Raw genomic sequence first — 20,618 nt, 5'->3', positions numbered from 1 at the left:
ATCATAAAAATCAGTATATACAGCTAGCAATGCATAGCAGTTTTACCACATACAGTATGGATATTAGTTAACTCATGATGAGTATCTCTTACTGTAGATTTATTAAATGATACCCTTGTATTTTTCCAAAATCTGTTATCCAACACATTTTCTTATTTGGTTTTCAGCAAACAGGATGTTATTTCATACTAATTTGTTATTTGTCTGATTGATTTATAAATAGCAACATACAGTGGACATGGAGTTAAACTGGGTTGTGCAAATATTTTCCTTGTATAGGGTCTGAAACTTCAACCTGTGCCACACCCATCTTAAACTATAGCTTGCACCATACCCAACTTGCATTTCATTTAAACTTCATGAACTCTGCAGTGTTCATCTATTCAGGATGCATTTGTATTTGGTTTTTTTGTTTATGTCACTACTTTGGCCTGGTACTATATGTAAGCAAAAATTTGGATCCCAGCTTAAAATAACGTATCTTAACAGTCATAAATGTTATTCTTGTTTACTTCTTAGGTCTTCAAGTAAACCAAAACCCAAAGGAAATTCTTATTCTACCAGGTGTCCGACTGAAAGTCACCTGCTCCATAACGGGGACAGACAACCCAAACCTCTATTGGTACTATTGGACCCGAACAGATGGACTAAAGCTGATGTTTAGCTCTTTGGGTGTAGGCATGGTAGATCCAAAAAACGTGGGGAATTATACAAGTAACAGGCCAGGGCTTCTTCAAATAGTGCTGGAGTCCGAGCATGTGTTCCAGATTGGTTCTGCATTTTGGTACTGTGCAGCCAGTCTCCACAGTATGACAGACTAGTCTGAATGCTATACAAAAACTGTCTCGGACTCAAGAAACCATCAAAAAGATATAAATAATAATAAAATCCCCATCATAAAATCTGAAGCTTTATCTCAAACTTCCACAATGTGCTTATATTGAGAGAGCATTTAAGTTTAGGTCAAGTATAAATGTATTTAAATATATACAATTTTTAACCATAATGTCCTGTTGAGATGGACTTTCTCTTTGTTTGGTCCACAGAGACTGATTTTATTAACTTTCTGTCATATCACAAAGCACAAATGATATTTTTATAATGTTTTCATAGCTATTGTGTCCCTTATTAATATATCACACATACACTTTGTAATGTTTTAATGAGTTTATTTATAAAAACACATACAACAGCATCATTTTATTATTTGTACACTTGCAGAAATAAAGGTACAAAAGTTGTCACTGGGACAGTACCCTTTCAAAAAGGTACAACTTTGTACCCAAAGAGTGCATATTAGTACTTCAAAGGTACATATTTGTACCTAAATGGTAAAATAGGATCTTTTTTAAAGGATACTGCCCCAGTGACAACGTTTGTACCTTTATTTTTGACAGTGTACATTATAATTGCCAGCTGTAGGTTTAGATTGCCTTGCATTGTTTTAATTTCAAGATTCACTCTGAAAAGCTCAAAATTTTATTATAAATGACTAAGACTGAGCTGTCATTTTATGATGCATGATGTTCCAGAAAAACAACACAGATGTGAGTGTGTGCGGTGCAGTGTTGATACAAAAACCTGCAAACGTTCTCAACAAATGAATCATCTCTGCACCAGTTTCCATATAGCTGCTCATTTTTTTCACTCTATGCACCAAATGATGAGCTTTGAAGCTTGAATGCAGCAGGTGTGTGGGTGTGGTACAAGATGTATGAAGATGAACATGTTGAAAGCATGCACTTTGACCACATCCTTCACCTCTGTGCTGAAACCACATCCTGTGTTTAGCTTCAGTATAGGTCTCTATAAATCATCCAAACTTGAATAACTCAATTTGTTGAATTGTATTCACAGTTACGAAATAAAAAGTTATTTAGAAGAGTTTAGTTTTTTTTTCATTTAAAGGTGCATGTCCAACCAAAATACAGCTGTAAAAAATTTGCTGTAATTATCCACCTGGTTGCCAGTAACTTACTGTAGAAGATAAAAATTGAAAATATTTCATGTTCATTTAACGTCGAACAAACTGTTGCCAGTAAATAACATACATGTAAAATCTACAATAAGTTACTGGCAGCTAGTTGCCAGTAATACCCAGTAATACTGTAATTTCTACAGAAATGTTTTACAGTGCATGCTTAAAAAAATGGACTAAATGAATAAGATTCAGTTTAGTAGTGTTAACTTTTAACTTTCTATATTAAATGTCTTTAGTTAGTTAGTTTGTGGAATCTTTAAACAACAGTTATTGTTTTAGTGGAAAATTCTTATAACCGAAATAACACACCCACTTATTCCAAATACACTGAATGTTTCTTGTAAAGTGGAAAACTCAATGAACATTTTGGTCATAACAGAAAGCATACAATCAAAAATACCAGAAATGTAGCAGATATATATGACCCAATCTGTAAAAACCCTGCTAAAGTCTTTTTTTCTGTTTTCAACAAACAGTAAAATCATTCTGTGTAATGTAAAGAACATTCTTTGAAAATATAACCTTGAGTTGATATATTTAATATTGACTGAATAAGTTCATGTCAAAGATTCAAAATAAAGTAAAATCAAACTTTCATGCTCCTAATCTCATTATTAGATTATGAGACATTAGACTGGATTTTACAGACAAGGTCATTTAGGGGCGGTTTCCTGGACAGGGATTAGACTAGTCCTAGACTAAAATAAATGTAAGAGCTGTCTGAACTGAAAACAACTTGCACTGACATAACTTTAAATACACCAGTGCCCTGTCTAATGTGTTTAGGCATGTTTGTAAACTAGATATATTTCCTAATTAAACTAAGGTCTAGTCCTGGCTTAAGTTAAACCCTGTGTGGGAAACCACCCCATGTAGTTGAAATTCTTCTAGATCCTAGCCAAGATGTGCTTCTCAAAATTAGATTTTTTTAAAGTTTTTTATTTTTGCGACTTTCATCTTTACCATACAAATGTAAAAATACAGTATTTAGGATTTTTTATGTTAATATATATACTTTAAAAAGTATGTGATTAATAGTAATGTGATTTAAAGAATACATTGTAATAGAATTATAACTACAGAATCTAGTAAACATAGCAAAAAAAAAAAAAAAAAAAAAAAAAAAAAACATTTCAGTAATAAGTCAGAAAGGCAGTTCTGGTCTGTTTGTCCTCTGGTCATTGTTTCTAGTCCTCTAGTAATTGTTTCTTCTCATTTAAAAACTGTTGAGGAAAAGGTAATTATTGGTTTGGATCAGACATATTGGCCTAAGAAACTATTTATGAACAAATGTTATTGCAGTATTTGCTTATTTGTTTGGAAATGTGGTTTAATTTGCTATTTGCAATAAAACATATTTACATTTCAGCACATTTGATGTCTGAGATATATGATAATTGAGACTACCTTGAGTTTCCACACAACACCAGCCACGATCAGAGCATACAGCACGCTCTTGGCAAGAATCAGGATGTAGCCAAAGCCAAAAATCTTTTGATTAACTAAAATCACAAACATGATTAAATTCACACCAAAACAGTGAAAGCAACAACTGTCCATCTATATAAAACCCCTTTTTTTTCATATCATAATTTTCATTTTACTTGAAATAAAGTTACAAGACAAAATTAGATCATGCTTACCTCCAACTGTAGGAAAGAAAGAATTAAAGACATTTAGGTCTTATTTATATGAATATTAATATTTTAAATATTAAAAAGATTTTAAAACTGCAAGGCTACAGTATAAACCTGCCCATCACAAACCTCTTGGACTTCTTATAGTATGTCTGAAATGTAGGTACTGTGTTCCATCGTAGAAACGAACAATACAGGTAAAGCGATTTTCCCGGTCCTCCCAGTCTGTGCCATTAACTTTTATTCTGCTGCTGATATGGTAAAGTAATGTGTTGTTGTCTTGGTGGGCTATGGGGTCAGTTGACACTTTGTCCTTCCTGTCCATACCGTTTACTTGCCAGGTCACACTGACATGATCGGGATAAAAGCCAGTGGCTAAACAAACTAATGTTTTATCTTTCTTTTCATTGTCACACATCTCTTGTGGAGATGGTGGTAGTATGTTGACTTTTGGGAGAGACACATTTCTAGCTAAAAAAAAAGGAAAATTGGTGGAAACTGGAATTCAGAGTTGTTTTTCTATTTGAAGTAAATTATACTTTCAATGTAATTTCATTAAATTGCATGAAAATACAAACAATTACGAGTTATATTTGGAAATCTAACTTTGTAACTTATTTAGGTCAATGTGCATCTATGTTTCTATGTGCTATTAAGATCCATCGTACTGAAAACTAGAAATGAACAAATCCCCTTTTCTAAACAGCGTTTACTAAACCATTTGAAAATTATAAAGTTTAAAAATCCAATTCAGACTTACCCATAACAGTCAGTTTGGTCCCTTCTCCAAATTCTAGTTTAGCGTAACTAGTACACGGTGATTTATCTCATTACCTAAACCTCAACAGTTAACAGCTAATAATGGGCAATAGTACATTGTTTTAGGGGCCTCTTTTCAGTTTGAGACCATGAAAGTCATATTGGCCTCCCAGCTGTTGAGAGGCCTCTTGTGAGGAGCAGGGATACAAAACAGAAATCTGCTTGTTTAATGCGTATTGTTGTTTTTATTTAACAAAGTTTAGCTATTAAGTATTATTCATCAGCAATTATGTGTAGTTAGGTATTACACTTAACTTTTTCGTTTTTTTCCATTTTTGAGCCAATGTAATTTTGCTAGACATTTTATGAATTTTAAATGATTTCTTTGCTTGTGCTATCTTTGTGCTGCGATGGTTAAAAAATGTTTAAGATGAAAACACGTATGTGTATATTTACTTTAGATGATAGATGCTTAAAAATAAGTATATTTTCTCCACTTTCACTAGGGGGCTCCTCAGAGAACATCAGGAGCACAGACAAAATTTCACTTGAATAGATACTTTAAGTTTTACTTTATGGCCAATGACAAGTAACAGCATTGTTTTGGCATGTAAAAAAGGCATGATATGTATAAACAAGAAAAAAGATCATAATACAAACCATTCTGCTCTATATAGTGGTCTAAGTTTGGTTTATAATTCTCTAAAAGAAGGATTAAGAGTGTCGATATTGTCACATGCAATATTATTTTATTGATAGATCTAACAAATTTAGAAAACAGGAATACAATGAGAAACAAAAAGTTAGCATGAAATTTCCAAGAAGGATATATTAAATACTGTAAGTATACTGTACTAGTATAGTATAATAATGTTAATTACTTAATAGAAAAAGATAAATGAGAAAAAAAAAATAATCTCACAGCAAACAACTCTAGCAATAAGCTTTTTTAAAATATCAGCTTTTATTAAAATAGACTTCTATGAAGCATAAAGAGAGGGAGAAAACATGGTAGGAGGTTGAAGTCTTCTTTCCAAGTGCAACCTGATAACACTTCTTCAGCCAGCTATCCAGGTTATTACTTCCCTGCTGAAACCTGCAGAAAGCACATACACTTTGACACATTCTGAAAAGCCATCCTTACATATTTTTTTGTAATTATATTTAAAATAACCAACTTTACCTGTCTCCTTACAAAGAAGAAGATGAAAATGCCATAAAGTCCACTTTTAGCAATAAACACACCATATGCCAGCTTTACTGTTGCTGCTTCTGTCATGTGATTCTCTGAAATTTGATACTGTAAATTAGTCACATTATAACAGATGTGCATACTTTATGCACACTTGATTCTAAACCCGTATTCCATATATTTACAAACCTTTTGTCCATTAACATACAGAATGAAAAGAGCAAATCCTTACCTTTGTTAAATCCTTTTCCTGTAAATAGAAGAGATGTGTATTAGGAAGAATTGGGCTTGGACATGTTTTTATATTATAAAATACATTGGAATCTAAAAATGATCAAAAGTATTCATGTAAATATTTTATTTATTTATCCCACATTGAAACTCTTACATACCTTGAATTCCATTAACTGTATCTGATTTATCAATATAATCAGTTCCATTATAGAAAGACACTGTGCATGTGAATTTCTTTTTTGCATTGTGGTAGACATTTGATTTGATTTTGAGCCTGCTGGACATGTCAAACTTTCCTGTTTTATCTTTCGTGGCATAAGGGTCAGTTGCCACACCTTTAGTAACATCATCACTTCCAATTTTCCATTTTATGGTCACATGGTCTGGATAGAAATTTTCAGCCACACAAACAAGAGTCACAGTCTTCTTACAGAGTTGTTTTTTGGAGGGTCCTATAATTTTTACTTCTGGTTCAGTGACGTCCTTACCAGATTCTGTAAAAAATAATGAAAAACAACATTTTTAATAATGCAAACCATCTTTTTAATGACATTTCAGTTCGCTAAAACAAGAACTAAAGCAGAGAATTATGAACATGAACTTCATATTTTGGAGACTTTTTTAAATCCCTGTAAATGTTTTTGCATAACAACCACAGTATACACCACCTTTTTATGTCTGTATGAATTAACATTTTATATAGCACATTTTGTATATCTTTAATATGTAAACAATGAAATATTTGTTTTTGTATACATGCACCAGTTTATTACCAGCATTTATCACAAAAAGCAAAAACGCATCAACAGAATTTTCAATAGGCTATTGAAAACCCAGCATAACAAATCTCAAAGTTACAATAAAATAATCTTACCAAGAACAGTTAGCTTGGTCCCCTCACCGAAATAAGCAGGATATGTGCCAGAGCACACTGAACAGTAACAGTTAAAAAACTATGCAAACTCAAAGTGTTGTTTACATTTCCTTCTAAAATTTAGATGTAAAATTTAAATAGATATTTTAAATGCAATTTTCTGTTAACATCTTACAATTTGTATATCTATTATATATCTTTTGTTGCTATTGTTGTCCTTAAAAATGTGAGTTTGCTACAATTTTAGATACTTTCAGTACAGTTTTTGTGGTCAACCTTTCATTGTATGTCACTATATCGAGTCTAGTAGATAATTTGGTTGCATTTCTACAGTTTATGCACTCAACTGTTTTTTAAACAGGAAAACCACCGACAACCTTACAAGAAATGTAGCTGTACCTGCCACCTTACAGTTATATCATATCAATTATATTTAGTGTATTTAAACAAGATTAATGTAAACAGTACAATTATATGATTCAAAATTACAGTTCAGAATTTCCAGTTATGGAACAACTGTGTGCAAAATAGTATTAGAGAAACCATTCAAGTTTTATACATACATTTTACATTTTATACTATATGTGATGTATATATTTATCTAGTAGAATTGGTCCCTCTGACATTGTAAAACAGTCAAATTATTTCAGCTAAACATATAGGAATGTATTTAGCTTCTTACCCAAAACAGTGACTTTGGTCCCCTGACCAAAGTATGCAGGTCTGTTATTCACACTAAGCAACAGCTACATTAAAACACTACTCATCACTTTAACATGATTACTTCTATCACAGCATACTGTATATGTCATACTCAGAAACATATTTGATTAAGTTTTATACACAAATACTCAGGATATTTTTAATACTACAGAGAGATTTTTACCTAAACCAAACTCATTGTTGCTGCTTTAACACAGATTTTATTCTTTTTAACTGTGAAAACTTTCATATTTTATACTCTTAGCCAATATTTCTAATTTATTAATTTACACACTTAATCTAAACAGGAGCCTATCTTTGAGTGAATTAAGTGTAAATGATTATACCTGACAACTAAGCATTTTTACATTTAGATTTACAGAGCATCACAACAAACAAACTGACAAACTAAGCAAAAGACAAGCAAACAAAGAAAAATATTCTCACCAAGAACTGTAAGTTTTGTGCCATTGCCGAAGTATGCAGGGTTGGCATTGTTCACACTGATTCTAAGCTACAGTCAAACCCTAAGCTACAGTCAATTCACCATTTCTACTTGTTCCACTATACAGAATACATAAAACAAGTCAACTATTCAAATTCATCTGAATTATAAATAACACCTTATTCACATTTCAAATATCTTCTATAAACAATTCAATACTTACCTAGAACTGTCAATTTAGTGCCTTCACCAAAGTATGCTGCATAACCAGAGTTCACAATGTTTCTGTGCTACTGTTAAACGTCAGCCACACTTGGGATCTTATAAACTCTATATTTTTCTATGTCCCTCTATATCTAACTTTATTTCAAAATAAACATAGTTCTTTCGAGATTCCTAAAACCATACGTCTGTCAGTTTATTAATTTTACATACTTTCCAGGTACATCAATGTAGTTAATTACCTTTTTTTGACAATGACCTGAACTAGATCACACATACTGATCAAATAACATTAACAATTTGATGTTTCTTACCTAGAACAGTTAACTTTGTTCCATTGCCAAAGTAAGCCTGGCCAGCACCAGAGTCACAGCATATACCTGCACTAACAAATTTACTCCAGATGCCAAAATCTACTGTGCCCTGAGTTCTCCTTGAACATTTTACCTCAACATTCATCCAAATTCTGCTTTATGAATAGTCATTTACATTTTAAGACTGTTATAGATGACATATTTTTAGACCTGAACATTACACAGGATACCAATAAGCTTATCGTACAGAATGCCCAATTTACTCACCTAGAACTGTAAGTTTTGTGCCATTGCCAAAGTATGCAACACTGCCAGTGTTCACACTGATTCAATGCTAGAGTTAAAACCTCAGCCGTAGTCATTGCCAAGGATATAATCTGACATAAATCATGTAATAAGGTTTCATGTTTCTTACCTAGAACAGTTAACTTTGTTCCATTGCCAAAGTAAGCTGGAGAAGTACCAGTGGCACAGCGCAGATATGTATTAACAAATTTACTTTGAGCTGAATGCTAAAGACCTTAGAGTCTTACTGGAACATTAACATCTAAAAAGCTTGCCTGACTATCAATCTGATTACATTAAGTGCATAGTAATTTTACTCTATACCCCATATACTGTAACAGTCAAAATAACATTTCACTACAATCAACATAATTTTAAGCAAACACTGACAGTAACTGCAGTATTACAAATAATATTTACTTTACTTACCTAGAACTGTAAGTTTAGTACCATTACCAAAGTATGCCTGACTGCCCATAGTCACATTGATTATAAGCTACTGTTAAAACCTGAGCTAAAGGCAATCATGTAAAGATTTATCTGATGTATTAATAATAACCTAATAATCTGGGAAGTATTATAATAGAACCTTATTAATTTAGCAACAATGATGTTCTTAAATTCTGCACAGTTTACTGGTATACTATAAATTAAACTAGATTGTCCTGTATAATGAATATCCAATGTGTTAAGAGTGCCAATGAAAGTACCAGCATGAATAATTTGATGTTTCTTACCTAGAACAGTTAACTTCGTTCCATTTCCAAAGTAAGCCTGATAACCACCAGTGGCACAGAGTGTATTTATACTAACGAAATTACTCAAGAAGCGAAATGCTTAAGCCACCAGAATCAATGTATACTTGAATAGGGCTCTCTACACAAAGATGTCAACATATAACTCATCCTTTTACTTGGGTACACCCAAACACTTAAAATCCGAATTTGTTTAAATGTCACAGAATGACCAATTTACTCACCTAGAACTGTAAGTTTAGTGCCACCGCCAAAGTATGCAGGGTCGTACTGATCACACTGATTCTACGCTACAGAGAAAACCTCTACACTTTTGCAACATATTGCATTTTTAGAAACTGGCTTATACAACACTTCTTAGCTTTATATAACCATTGGCAATCAAATGTCTATGGTGTTAAATAGCAACCTTTGTTAAACTACAGTATATGGCATAGATTACCCATCGTTATAGCTTTTTAAATCTTTACAAAAATAATTCTTTAAAACCTTGTCTAGTTTAGGTACATTAACATCAGTTTTAAGAGTCTTACCAAGAACTGTTAACTTTGTTCCATTGCCGAAGTAAGCTTGACTACCTCCACCAGTCACAGCATATATGTGCACTAATAAAATTACTCAGTCTTTGAGAACTCTCATCTTAGCTTTAAGGTTGAAATGCTACTTGTTGAAACTTTACCACATTTTTTTCAATGCTATCATTACATTCAAAGGACATTAGAGACACTTACGCTGCTTCATGCAGTATTAATTTAAACACGTCTTACCTAGAACTGTGAGTTTGGTGCCACTGCCAAAATATGCAGGGTTGTAGTTGTTCACACTGATTCTACGCTACAGAGAAAACCTCCTCTACTTACAATATCATCTATGTTTCACCTCTTATTATTTAAATTAGTCTTACTTCCGAAAGAGTCCTCATAGCACCATAAAATATAATAGGTAATAATATTTTAACAGTATGAAGCATGTTTCTTACCGAGAACAGTTAGCTTTGTTCCTTCACCAAAATGAGCCGGAGAAGTTTGTGACACAGCACATGTGTGCACTAATAAAACGTCCTAGCTTATGTATCAAACTCTAACCAGTGGCGGGTATTGAAACAATGTTCCAAACACTTCAGTGTCAAATATTATACAGAAATCCAAAGAAACAAAAAACTGTCTTACCTGTTACTGTAAGTTTAGTCCCACTGCCAAAGTATGCAGGACTTAACTGATTACACTGATGTTAAGTGACTACAATAAACTCCACTAAAGATTACGTACTAGAACTAAACTAAACTAAAAAGTCTCAAAGATTTACAGATATCTAGTTACTAAATGTATTACTTTAGCACAGACTTTGTATTTCTACAAATATAAGATTTACTATTATCAATCATTTTTCTTACCTAAAACAGTGAGTTTGGTGCCATTTCCAAAGTATGCTGGCGAGTTGGAGCACAGAGTATCAAAGCACTATCATAAACCTCTATATTACAAAATATTGCAAAAACTTTAAGACGTGTTTTCCCCACAGCTAGTTTTATGCAGTCAAAGCAATTGTCTTTTATATTTATAAAAAAGATTCTTACCTAAAACAGTCAACCTTGTACCTCCGCCAAAGTAAGCTTGGCTGCTCCCAAAAGCACAGCTTACAGACTCACTTGTAAAATTACGCAGACTATGTGGCTGTTACATTTGCAAAATGCTTTTTAAGCTTTTCTTTAATGTAACCCTATTTTTAACACAAAAAGGTTATAATTTTCTTATTTTAAACTTAACCAGGAAACCTGGATTCCCGGCAGTTGAATGGTGAATTGGCCGGTAAAAATACACTATTTACACAGTCTCTTAATACAAACTATTACCTTTTCAATGTATCAAATATCCTCCAAGTACAATAAAACACCAGAATACAAATATAAAGTAGTAAATTAACACTTATTTATTTCCTTAGGCTAATAGTTTTGTTTTGTTGTAGTTTTAGTTTAGCAAAGGTAATAAACAAACAAACAATTTCAGAGATGTAGTAAGTATATGAAAAGAGAAAAAGAATAGAAACTTCTATGAAATAAACTTTATCACAGGGTATGAGAAGTAATATTTCCTTGTAAATAAAGATTTAAATCACCCTCTCAAAATATGTTTTGTCTTCCTTTTGTTACTTTAGTTATCTCACAGTATTTATGCTTTGAAACTCACATCACATGGTTTTATCACATCATATGATATTACAAATTCACCCTTTAGTAAAATTTGAACACCTCAAAACACATAAAGCACTATAACAAAATATAACACTCCTTCAGTTTTTATATGCACAGTCTATATGAACCAACAACTCAGTCACATACACTAGTGTTTTTCGTTGGGGCCCAGTTGGTGCACATTTGAAGTATGAAGAGTTTAAAAGACAAATCCTTTTATGCAAACTTGGAAAATAGACACACTTACATCCATGCGAGGAAAACGAAATTGACACGCGAACAGCGTCAACTCACGGTTACCATGGTGATCAATTGAGCTGCGTGATGAGTCCAGGCTGATCCAAGCACAGTTGTAAACACGCGATCTTTATTGCAGCAACAAAACAACGCGTCCAGTTGCAAACAAAGTCTCAGAAACAACGAGAATCCCGTCTGCAGTCACTGTTCACACATATGTTGTTTATAATAGCCGCTAGACCGTCATTACACGCGATGGCGGAGATATCATCATCTTATAAACAGGCGGTGAAATGAAATAACTTTAAACTTTGAGAAAACAAAACAAAATAACACGAATACAGATTCGTTACACTTTGGGCCTTAATATTACGACGAATATATTAATCAGTCTCCAAATATGCTAACGTCTGCGTTTGCACACACAGCCCGCATGCAGTCTCTTCTCGCCATGTGCGTTATAGCTCCTCCCCTCTCTTCCGCTTCGTAACTATCGTTGTTAAATGACCTTTAACCTCTAACTTAACAGTCATTGGCCAAAAATAATAAACTCACATTTAACACATTAATTCACTGGATATAAAACAAATCCATATACAATTTAACCAATAATGCAAATAATATTACATTTTAAAATAGAAATAAAATAAATAAATTGACATTGTTTTCAATGTTGCATAAAGCACATTTTTAAAGGTCCCTACACACTCCCCCCACCAAAAAACCAGTATGTCCCCATGCTGGGTACCAAAATTACATTCAGCAATAACCATTTGTTTAAAGACTACAAGGCAAAAGAATAGGTCTGTTGTTACACAAATTACACAAAGCATTAGGATTGCACCACCAAACATGTGAAGTATTGTAAACTCCAGGAACCTTTAATACAGGTGTTACATTAGTACCACAATGTTGAGAAAATACAGACTGTAGATTTGGCATACCCAGCTTATCATAAGTAAACCTGGTATTAGGTTTTCTCTCCCTATTGGATCTACGTACTTCTGCAGGTACATTCTCTGACAGAGATTCATTATCATTTGCAGTAGTAGAATGAAGGGTACTCTCATGACTTTCAGTCAGTGCATCATCAACAACTTCAGTATTACTACCTTCAACTATCTGAGCATCTGAAATTTCACTCTGAGGGGAAATTACTGGTAAGTCTAAAACAGTGTGAGAAACATTAGACTCCGAACCTTCTACACTACGTAGAGATGTTTCAGTCTGTGTGACCTCTTTGAACTGAGAAGGAATGTTAGTGACATCTTCCACATAAAACCCAAACTCAGACTCTGAATCTGAAGAAGTCAACTCTCTTGGAATAACATCAGCTACAGGGGGTAATTTCTCTGACTCTACAGTTTTCTGAGCAGTGTTACACTTTTCCTTCGCCCTCCTACGTCTCAAAGCTCTTGGTGAAAGAGTAGGTCTGAGATCTACCTGAGGACTTAACCTGACCTCCTGTCCTAAAGGCAAAAGGTGATTTCGGTGCATGACTTTGACTGGCCCATCACCATCAATAGGCTTCAGTCGATACACTGGAATACCATGCAACTGACTGTCAACTACATAAGGCATAGCACTCCACCTGTCTGCGAGCTTATGCTTTCCTTTTAGGCCTAGATTTCGAATCAGAACCCTGTCTCCCACAGTCAAGTTATGGTAACGGACTTTCTGATCATATCTTGCTTTGTTACTCTGATTCATCTTCTCAGAAGTAGCTTGAGCTAACTGATAAGCTGTTTGCAGTTCCTGTTTCATTCTGGACACATATTTTGAATATGACGCAGGGGATGTGTTATCAGCAGAAACACCAAACCAAACATCAACAGGTAACCGAGCTTCCCTGCCGAACATCAGAAAATAAGGTGAGAAACCAGTAGCATCATTAGGAGTACAGTTATATGCATGGACTAAATGTGCTATGTGCTGACTCCATTTACTTTTCTGACTAGGCTCCAGCGTACCCAGCATATCCAACAGGGTCCTGTTAAACCTCTCAGGCTGAGGATCGCCTTGAGGATGATATGGTGAGGTTCTAGACTTTTTCACACCTAGCATATTCAACATGTCATGCACTAACTGGCTCTCAAAATCCCTACCCTGGTCTGAATGTATTCTAGTGGGGAGACCATAGTGTATAAAGTATTTCTCCCACAAAGTCTTTGCTACAGTAGGAGCTTTTTGATCCCTAGTAGGGAACGCTTGGGCATAACGTGTGTAGTGATCAGTGACTACTAAAACGTTACAAACATTCCGAGAGTCTGCCTCAATAGAAAGATAGTCAATGCACACGAGGTCCATAGGACCAGAACTCTGCATATGAGATAAAGGAGCAGCTCTCTGTGGTAAAGTTTTCCTCTTAATGCAGCGTTCACATGTCTTACAGTACCTCTCAACATCACGCTTCATATTTGGCCAATAGAATCGGTCACGAATTAAGCTGTAAGACTTCTCAAAGCCTAAATGTCCAGTCTCATCATGCAAAGACACTAAAACCCTATTGTGAAACTGAGTTGGCAGCACAAGCTGTCGTTTTACTCTATGGTCATTCTGCCGAACAGTTCGGTACAAGATCCCTTTATCTACTGATAACTTTTCCCATTCTCGTTTCAGCAACTTCATCTTAGGGTTGGTGCTCTGGATACTACTGGCAGGCTTTTTGTGACAAATGGCTTGCCACACTTCTCCTAGGAATTCATCATCCCTCTGGGAAGTCTGAAGCTCACTCAGGCTAAGAGCAGGTGACTGGTCTACAGCTAATTCAGTAGCATGACAGTAAGCTTTTGGAACAGCAGACACATGAGCTCCTGCCTGTCCCACAACACATGAATAAGGAGCATTTCCTGTTCCCCTTCCTTCAGACACGGCCTGACAAAGAGCTCTCACGCCAGCCATAGGGATTTCCTGCCAATCATCATCAGGACTTGGGTGAGTATGAGGCCTCCTGGATAACGCGTCTGCATCAATGTTTTTTCGGCCAGGTCTGTATTTCAAGTTGAAATTGTAGGTGGTCAAGGCAGACAACCAGCGATGACCAGTTGCATCAAGCTTTGCTGACTTCATTATGTATGTTAAGGGGTTATTATCGGTTCTAACCTCAAACTGAACACCATAAAGATACTCATGCAGTCGATCTACAACTGCCCACTTTAGAGCTAGAAATTCCAGTTTGTGGGCTGGATAGTTTCTCTCTGAAGGGGAAAGGCTGCGGCTGATAAAGGCAACTGGACGTAATCCTTCATTATGTTCCTGATAGAGAACTCCTCCAAGGCCATCTATGCTCGCATCCACATGGAGAACATAAGACTTCTTGGCATCCGCAAAGGCTAAAACCGGGGCTTGAGTCAGACACTTTTTGAGATTTTGAAAGGCCGTATCACACTGAGCAGTCCATCGAGACCCAAATGGTTCAGAGGATTTGTGACAGGGTTTGGTACTGGTCACCAGGGATTTATTTCCTTTCTTCTTTGGGGTACCTGAAGAGGAGGAATTGCCCTGCAGTAATTCATTGAGAGGTCTGCACAACTTCGAGAAGTCCTTCACGAAGCGCCTGTAATATCCACAAAACCCTAAAAATGATCTGAGTTCAGTCACTGTTTGGGGCTGAGGCCAAGACACAACGGCTTCAATCTTGGAAGGATCAGTAGATATTCCATCCTGTGACACAATATGTCCTACATAGTTTACGGAGGTTCTTCCAAACTGACACTTATCAAGGGAGATTTTCAGCCCCTCTTCTCTCAATCTGTCCAAGACTTTTAGCAGTCGCTCTTCATGCTCTTCAAGCGTTCTCCCAAAAATGATTAAATCATCCAAGTACACTAAAACTTCAAGGAAATTCATATCTCCTACTGTCCGTTCCATTACCCGTTGAAAAGTGGCTGGTGCCCCACAGATGCCCTGCGGCATGCGCTCAAATTGATAGAAGCCAACCGGACAAATGAAGGCAGTCTTTTCCTTATCAGAGGCACTCATGGGTATCTGGTAGTATCCACTTCTCAAGTCTAGAACAGTGAACCATTTGCTTCCAGACAGACTATGCAGAGCATCCTCAATACGGGGAACTGTGTACTGGTCGGGTGTAGTCCGCTGGTTGAGCGTCCGATAGTCCACGCACATTCTGACCTTGCCTGATTTTTTGCGCACCACTACTATAGGCGAAGCAAAGGGGCTTCGAGACTCTGATATAATGCCAGCACTCTGCAATTCTTGTATGTGGAGCCGCACATCTTCAAAGTCTGCTGGTGCGAGGCGCCGTGATCTTTCCCTAAAAGGGCGTGAATCATTCAACCTTATCTCATGGGTGGTACTTTTTGAACATCCTACATCCCACTCGTGTAGAGAAAACACTTCTCGTCTCTGCATCATTTTCTCACACAAGCTCCGTTTTGCTTCTTCGGGCATCGGAGAATCTCCGAAATCAAAAGATGCAGGTGACAAGGTATGTTGCTCTGGTGTTGATTTAGAGGTAAGATGTGGGACTAAGGACACTGGAAATACATGAGCAAGGGGAGTGCCTCGTTTCACAAATACTTCTTTTGTAGAAACGTTCTTGATGGTCACTGTGACACGCCGGGTGGATACAACTGATGCAGAATGAAGTTCAGGCCGCACCTCAAGATAATCAGAACTGGTGTCATCAACGGCTGCTCTGTCAATAAGCACTAGAGACTCATTCATTTGTCCAGGAAACTTAACTAATCCAGGAAGTTGCAAAACCTCGTCTGGCTTCAGGACCACAGGGTTATGCTTCACGAACCAGACTGTTCCATGCTTATCTGGATCCTCATGTGATGCGTTCGTTTGCTGAATGGACTCATATGCTTCTCTAATTACTGGATGTACTGTCAACACATTCAAGAACTTCTCACCAGCTTCCTTGCGACAAGACTCAAACAGGTTTTTCACTAAGCTAGTGTTGGTTCCGACCAAAATGGCAACGCCATCTCGCTTCACAGGGTCAGGGCACACAATGACAAGCGTGTCTACCACTTGACGTACTCCAGCAACGCTTTCTGTGAATTCAAGTCTGAGGGGTAAGTATCCATCATACGGGTATTTATGAGAGCTGAGACCCCAAATCTCAAGATTTTCAACTGGCTGAATTTCTAGGTGTTTCAGGTAAGTATCATAAAAACTGCGGTATAGAAGGGTAACCTGAGAACCGCTGTCAAGAAGAGCTTTTGTGTAGATCCCTTCTATCTGGACAGGAACTTCAGAGACAGGCCCTACTAAACCATTTGGCAGTTTTGGCTTACCAACATCAAGCATAATTGAACCATTAGCGGAACGTGTGGTCTCAGGAGCCCGGTGCCGTTCCTTCACTGAGCCCCTGGCCAGTTTCCCTGCAGGCGCTGCATTTTGATCAGTTTTTGGTTTACCTTTCTGAGGTCTTCAGGTGCCTTACATTCTCGCTTTGTATGTCCATCCTCACCGCATTTGTAGCAAAAGATTGTTGGAACAGGTGGCTTGGGGGTCTTTGGGTTTTGGAAGTTGTCCCGGTTCACTCTGTCAGGTATGTGTTGGGGCACTTTCTGAGAAACACAATCAGAAACCGAAGTCACTGTAGCCACATTTAATAATTGACTCACTTGAGTAGATAACTCTTTAACCTCTTTTCTCAGGTTTTGCAATTCAGATGGCACAGGCACTGGTGGAGAAATGACAGTGGCAACAGAAGCTTTAACATCCGCTCGAGCAGCTACCCAGTGTTCCTCCTCCCTCACCTCTTTCATCAACTGCGAAAAAGAAGGCGGATCTCGCAGAGTGTGAGTCATCCTTATTCGTAAGGCAACCATGTCACTGGTAAGAGCTCCCTTAGTCAGCTGCTCCATTCTAGCTTTATTTATGCCAGCTGCGTCAATTCCACCTTTAAAGAAGGCTCTGTGAAGAAGTTTATCTAGCCTGTACAGGAAATCAGACAATTTTTCTCCACTTTCTTGGTAGGTATGACGAAACTTAGCCATTAGATCAGGTCCACTCTCCGTGGTGCCATATGCAGTGTCAAGGGCAGATAGATATTCGGTGGCAGTAGCAGATGGGTTACTCACTTTCAAGAATCTGACAATATCAGCAGCAGGGCCCCGCAAACTCTCGACAATACGTTGTCTCTTTGCAGCCTCTGTGCACTGCCATTCACTTATCATCTGGGCAGCTTGTTCCATCCAGACTTCATATTCTTCTTCACCTGGAGGGACAGGTCTTAAGCCAGAGAACAGTCTCAGTTTTCTATAGCCAGGCCCATCACTAGACACCTGATTACACCGGTCAACTAATTTTCCAATAGCATCAACTAGACCTACACTGATGTCAGCTTTAGGAGGCGGATTTCCCATAACTATGGCTTTAACTTCCTCCATGGATTTTCCCTCCTCCTGTAAAAGGGCCATTAACTTTAGCTGAAAAGCATCACCTTCTGATGGAGCACTAGGGCCTACTAAACTGCCAACTACATGGACAGGCCAAGGCCCAGCCTCGTTCTCAATTCCTATTTCAGAAGGTACAGTATCAGGGTCTAAATCAGTACTGCTCTCTACCAAAACAAACAGTGTTCTGCCAGTGGCATCACCACGGCGACCACGTATTTTAGTACGACCAAGAACTTTCACAGTGTCTAAAACTTTACCAAGGGTCTCATTGCTAACATCCAAAGGCACATTACTCACCACAATGGCGCGCGAGAGGTTAACACTTTCCTCTCTGCTCCACACAACAACCTGTGAGAGATCCATGCCTTAGGAGTTAGATCTGGATTACAAGTACAGTAAGAAAATGCAAAAAAAATTAAATTGCTGCTTTACACCACCAAACAACAATATTAAAGGAGAATAAATGAAAAGAAACAAACTGGTAAACAGAAAAAAACGATCCCAGCGGTGCCTCCAAATGTAACCCTATTTTTAACACAAAAAGGTTATAATTTTCTTATTTTAAACTTAACCAGGAAACCTGGATTCCCGGCAGTTGAATGGTGAATTGGCCGGTAAAAATACACTATTTACACAGTCTCTTAATACAAACTATTACCTTTTCAATGTATCAAATATCCTCCAAGTACAATAAAACACCAGAATACAAATATAAAGTAGTAAATTAACACTTATTTATTTCCTTAGGCTAATAGTTTTGTTTTGTTGTAGTTTTAGTTTAGCAAAGGTAATAAACAAACAAACAATTTCAGAGATGTAGTAAGTATATGAAAAGAGAAAAAGAATAGAAACTTCTATGAAATAAACTTTATCACAGGGTATGAGAAGTAATATTTCCTTGTAAATAAAGATTTAAATCACCCTCTCAAAATATGTTTTGTCTTCCTTTTGTTACTTTAGTTATCTCACAGTATTTATGCTTTGAAACTCACATCACATGGTTTTATCACATCATATGATATTACAAATTCACCCTTTAGTAAAATTTGAACACCTCAAAACACATAAAGCACTATAACAAAATATAACACTCCTTCAGTTTTTATATGCACAGTCTATATGAACCAACAACTCAGTCACATACACTAGTGTTTTTCGTTGGGGCCCAGTTGGTGCACATTTGAAGTATGAAGAGTTTAAAAGACAAATCCTTTTATGCAAACTTGGAAAATAGACACACTTACATCCATGCGAGGAAAACGAAATTGACACGCGAACAGCGTCAACTCACGGTTACCATGGTGATCAATTGAGCTGCGTGATGAGTCCAGGCTGATCCAAGCACAGTTGTAAACACGCGATCTTTATTGCAGCAACAAAACAACGCGTCCAGTTGCAAACAAAGTCTCAGAAACAACGAGAATCCCGTCTGCAGTCACTGTTCACACATATGTTGTTTATAATAGCCGCTAGACCGTCATTACACGCGATGGCGGAGATATCATCATCTTATAAACAGGCGGTGAAATGAAATAACTTTAAACTTTGAGAAAACAAAACAAAATAACACGAATACAGATTCGTTACACTTTGGGCCTTAATATTACGACGAATATATTAATCAGTCTCCAAATATGCTAACGTCTGCGTTTGCACACACAGCCCGCATGCAGTCTCTTCTCGCCATGTGCGTTATAGCTCCTCCCCTCTCTTCCGCTTCGTAACTATCGTTGTTAAATGACCTTTAACCTCTAACTTAACAGTCATTGGCCAAAAATAATAAACTCACATTTAACACATTAATTCACTGGATATAAAACAAATCCATATACAATTTAACCAATAATGCAAATAATATTACATTTTAAAATAGAAATAAAATAAATAAATTGACATTGTTTTCAATGTTGCATAAAGCACATTTTTAAAGGTCCCTACATTAAGGTTCTCATTTCTTCCACATGTCATATTAAATATTAATAGTAACGTTACTTTGGACTATCAACTAAAATTGTACCTGTACAGTAGATTGGGAAATGAATCACGTATTACTTACCAAGAACTGTTAATTTTGTGCCGCCACCGAAATAGGCTTGGTAATTGGCACAGCATTCAGTTGTCATGTCAAAAAGGGTCTCAAGCTGAATATTCAAATAGTACACTGTTTGCTGTATAAATGCTTTGCGATGTTTCTGACATATTTCGGAGTATATTTTAGACTAATCTTAATCGACAAGCCTTAACTACATCAACGATGAGTTTGTGATACAGTCAAACAACTATTCAAGTTTCTTACCTAAAACGGTTAATTTTGTCCCAGCTCCAAAGTATGCTTGATATGCGTTGGCACAGTGAAACAGTATGTACTAAAGTAAAGTTTTTCACACGGTCTATATTTTGACCCAAATAAAAAAAA

At 36.4% G+C, this 20,618-nt stretch overlaps 2 protein-coding genes across 2 annotated transcripts in view; both read right to left on the bottom strand.

The window, feature by feature from the left end:
- Positions 1-3,946: 3,946 nt before the first annotated feature.
- Positions 3,947-20,618, bottom strand: part of LOC129416945 (M1-specific T cell receptor beta chain-like) — a 35,273-nt gene continuing 18,601 nt past the window's right edge. The window contains exons 4-10 of the mRNA XM_073864718.1: positions 10,168-10,223; positions 9,383-9,419; positions 8,361-8,515; positions 5,962-6,297; positions 5,802-5,819; positions 5,561-5,664; positions 3,947-5,473 (exon numbers count right to left, since the gene is read on the bottom strand). Coding sequence (XP_073720819.1) covers positions 5,456-5,473; positions 5,561-5,664; positions 5,802-5,819; positions 5,962-6,297; positions 8,361-8,515; positions 9,383-9,419; positions 10,168-10,223 — 724 coding nt within the window. The 3' untranslated portion in view covers positions 3,947-5,455. The remainder of the gene's footprint in view (positions 5,474-5,560; positions 5,665-5,801; positions 5,820-5,961; positions 6,298-8,360; positions 8,516-9,382; positions 9,420-10,167; positions 10,224-20,618) is intronic.
- On the bottom strand, positions 17,156-20,080 carry LOC141362599 (paraneoplastic antigen Ma1 homolog). The gene has a single exon (XM_073864888.1). It carries the CDS (start codon positions 18,563-18,565, stop codon positions 17,156-17,158), a length of 1,410 nt encoding a protein of 469 aa, XP_073720989.1. The 5' UTR covers positions 18,566-20,080.

Source organism: Misgurnus anguillicaudatus, unplaced genomic scaffold, assembly GCF_027580225.2.
Source record: "Misgurnus anguillicaudatus unplaced genomic scaffold, ASM2758022v2 HiC_scaffold_28, whole genome shotgun sequence".
NCBI lineage: Eukaryota > Metazoa > Chordata > Actinopteri > Cypriniformes > Cobitidae > Misgurnus > Misgurnus anguillicaudatus.
The sequence above is the reverse complement of the archived record's forward strand: the minus strand, read 5'-3'. Positions and strand labels throughout refer to the sequence as shown.

Excerpts from the sequence above, each read along its gene's own strand:
- LOC141362599 (XM_073864888.1), bottom strand. The coding sequence starts at position 18,565 with ATGGATCTCTCACAGGTTGTTGTGTGGAGCAGAGAGGAAAGTGTTAAC.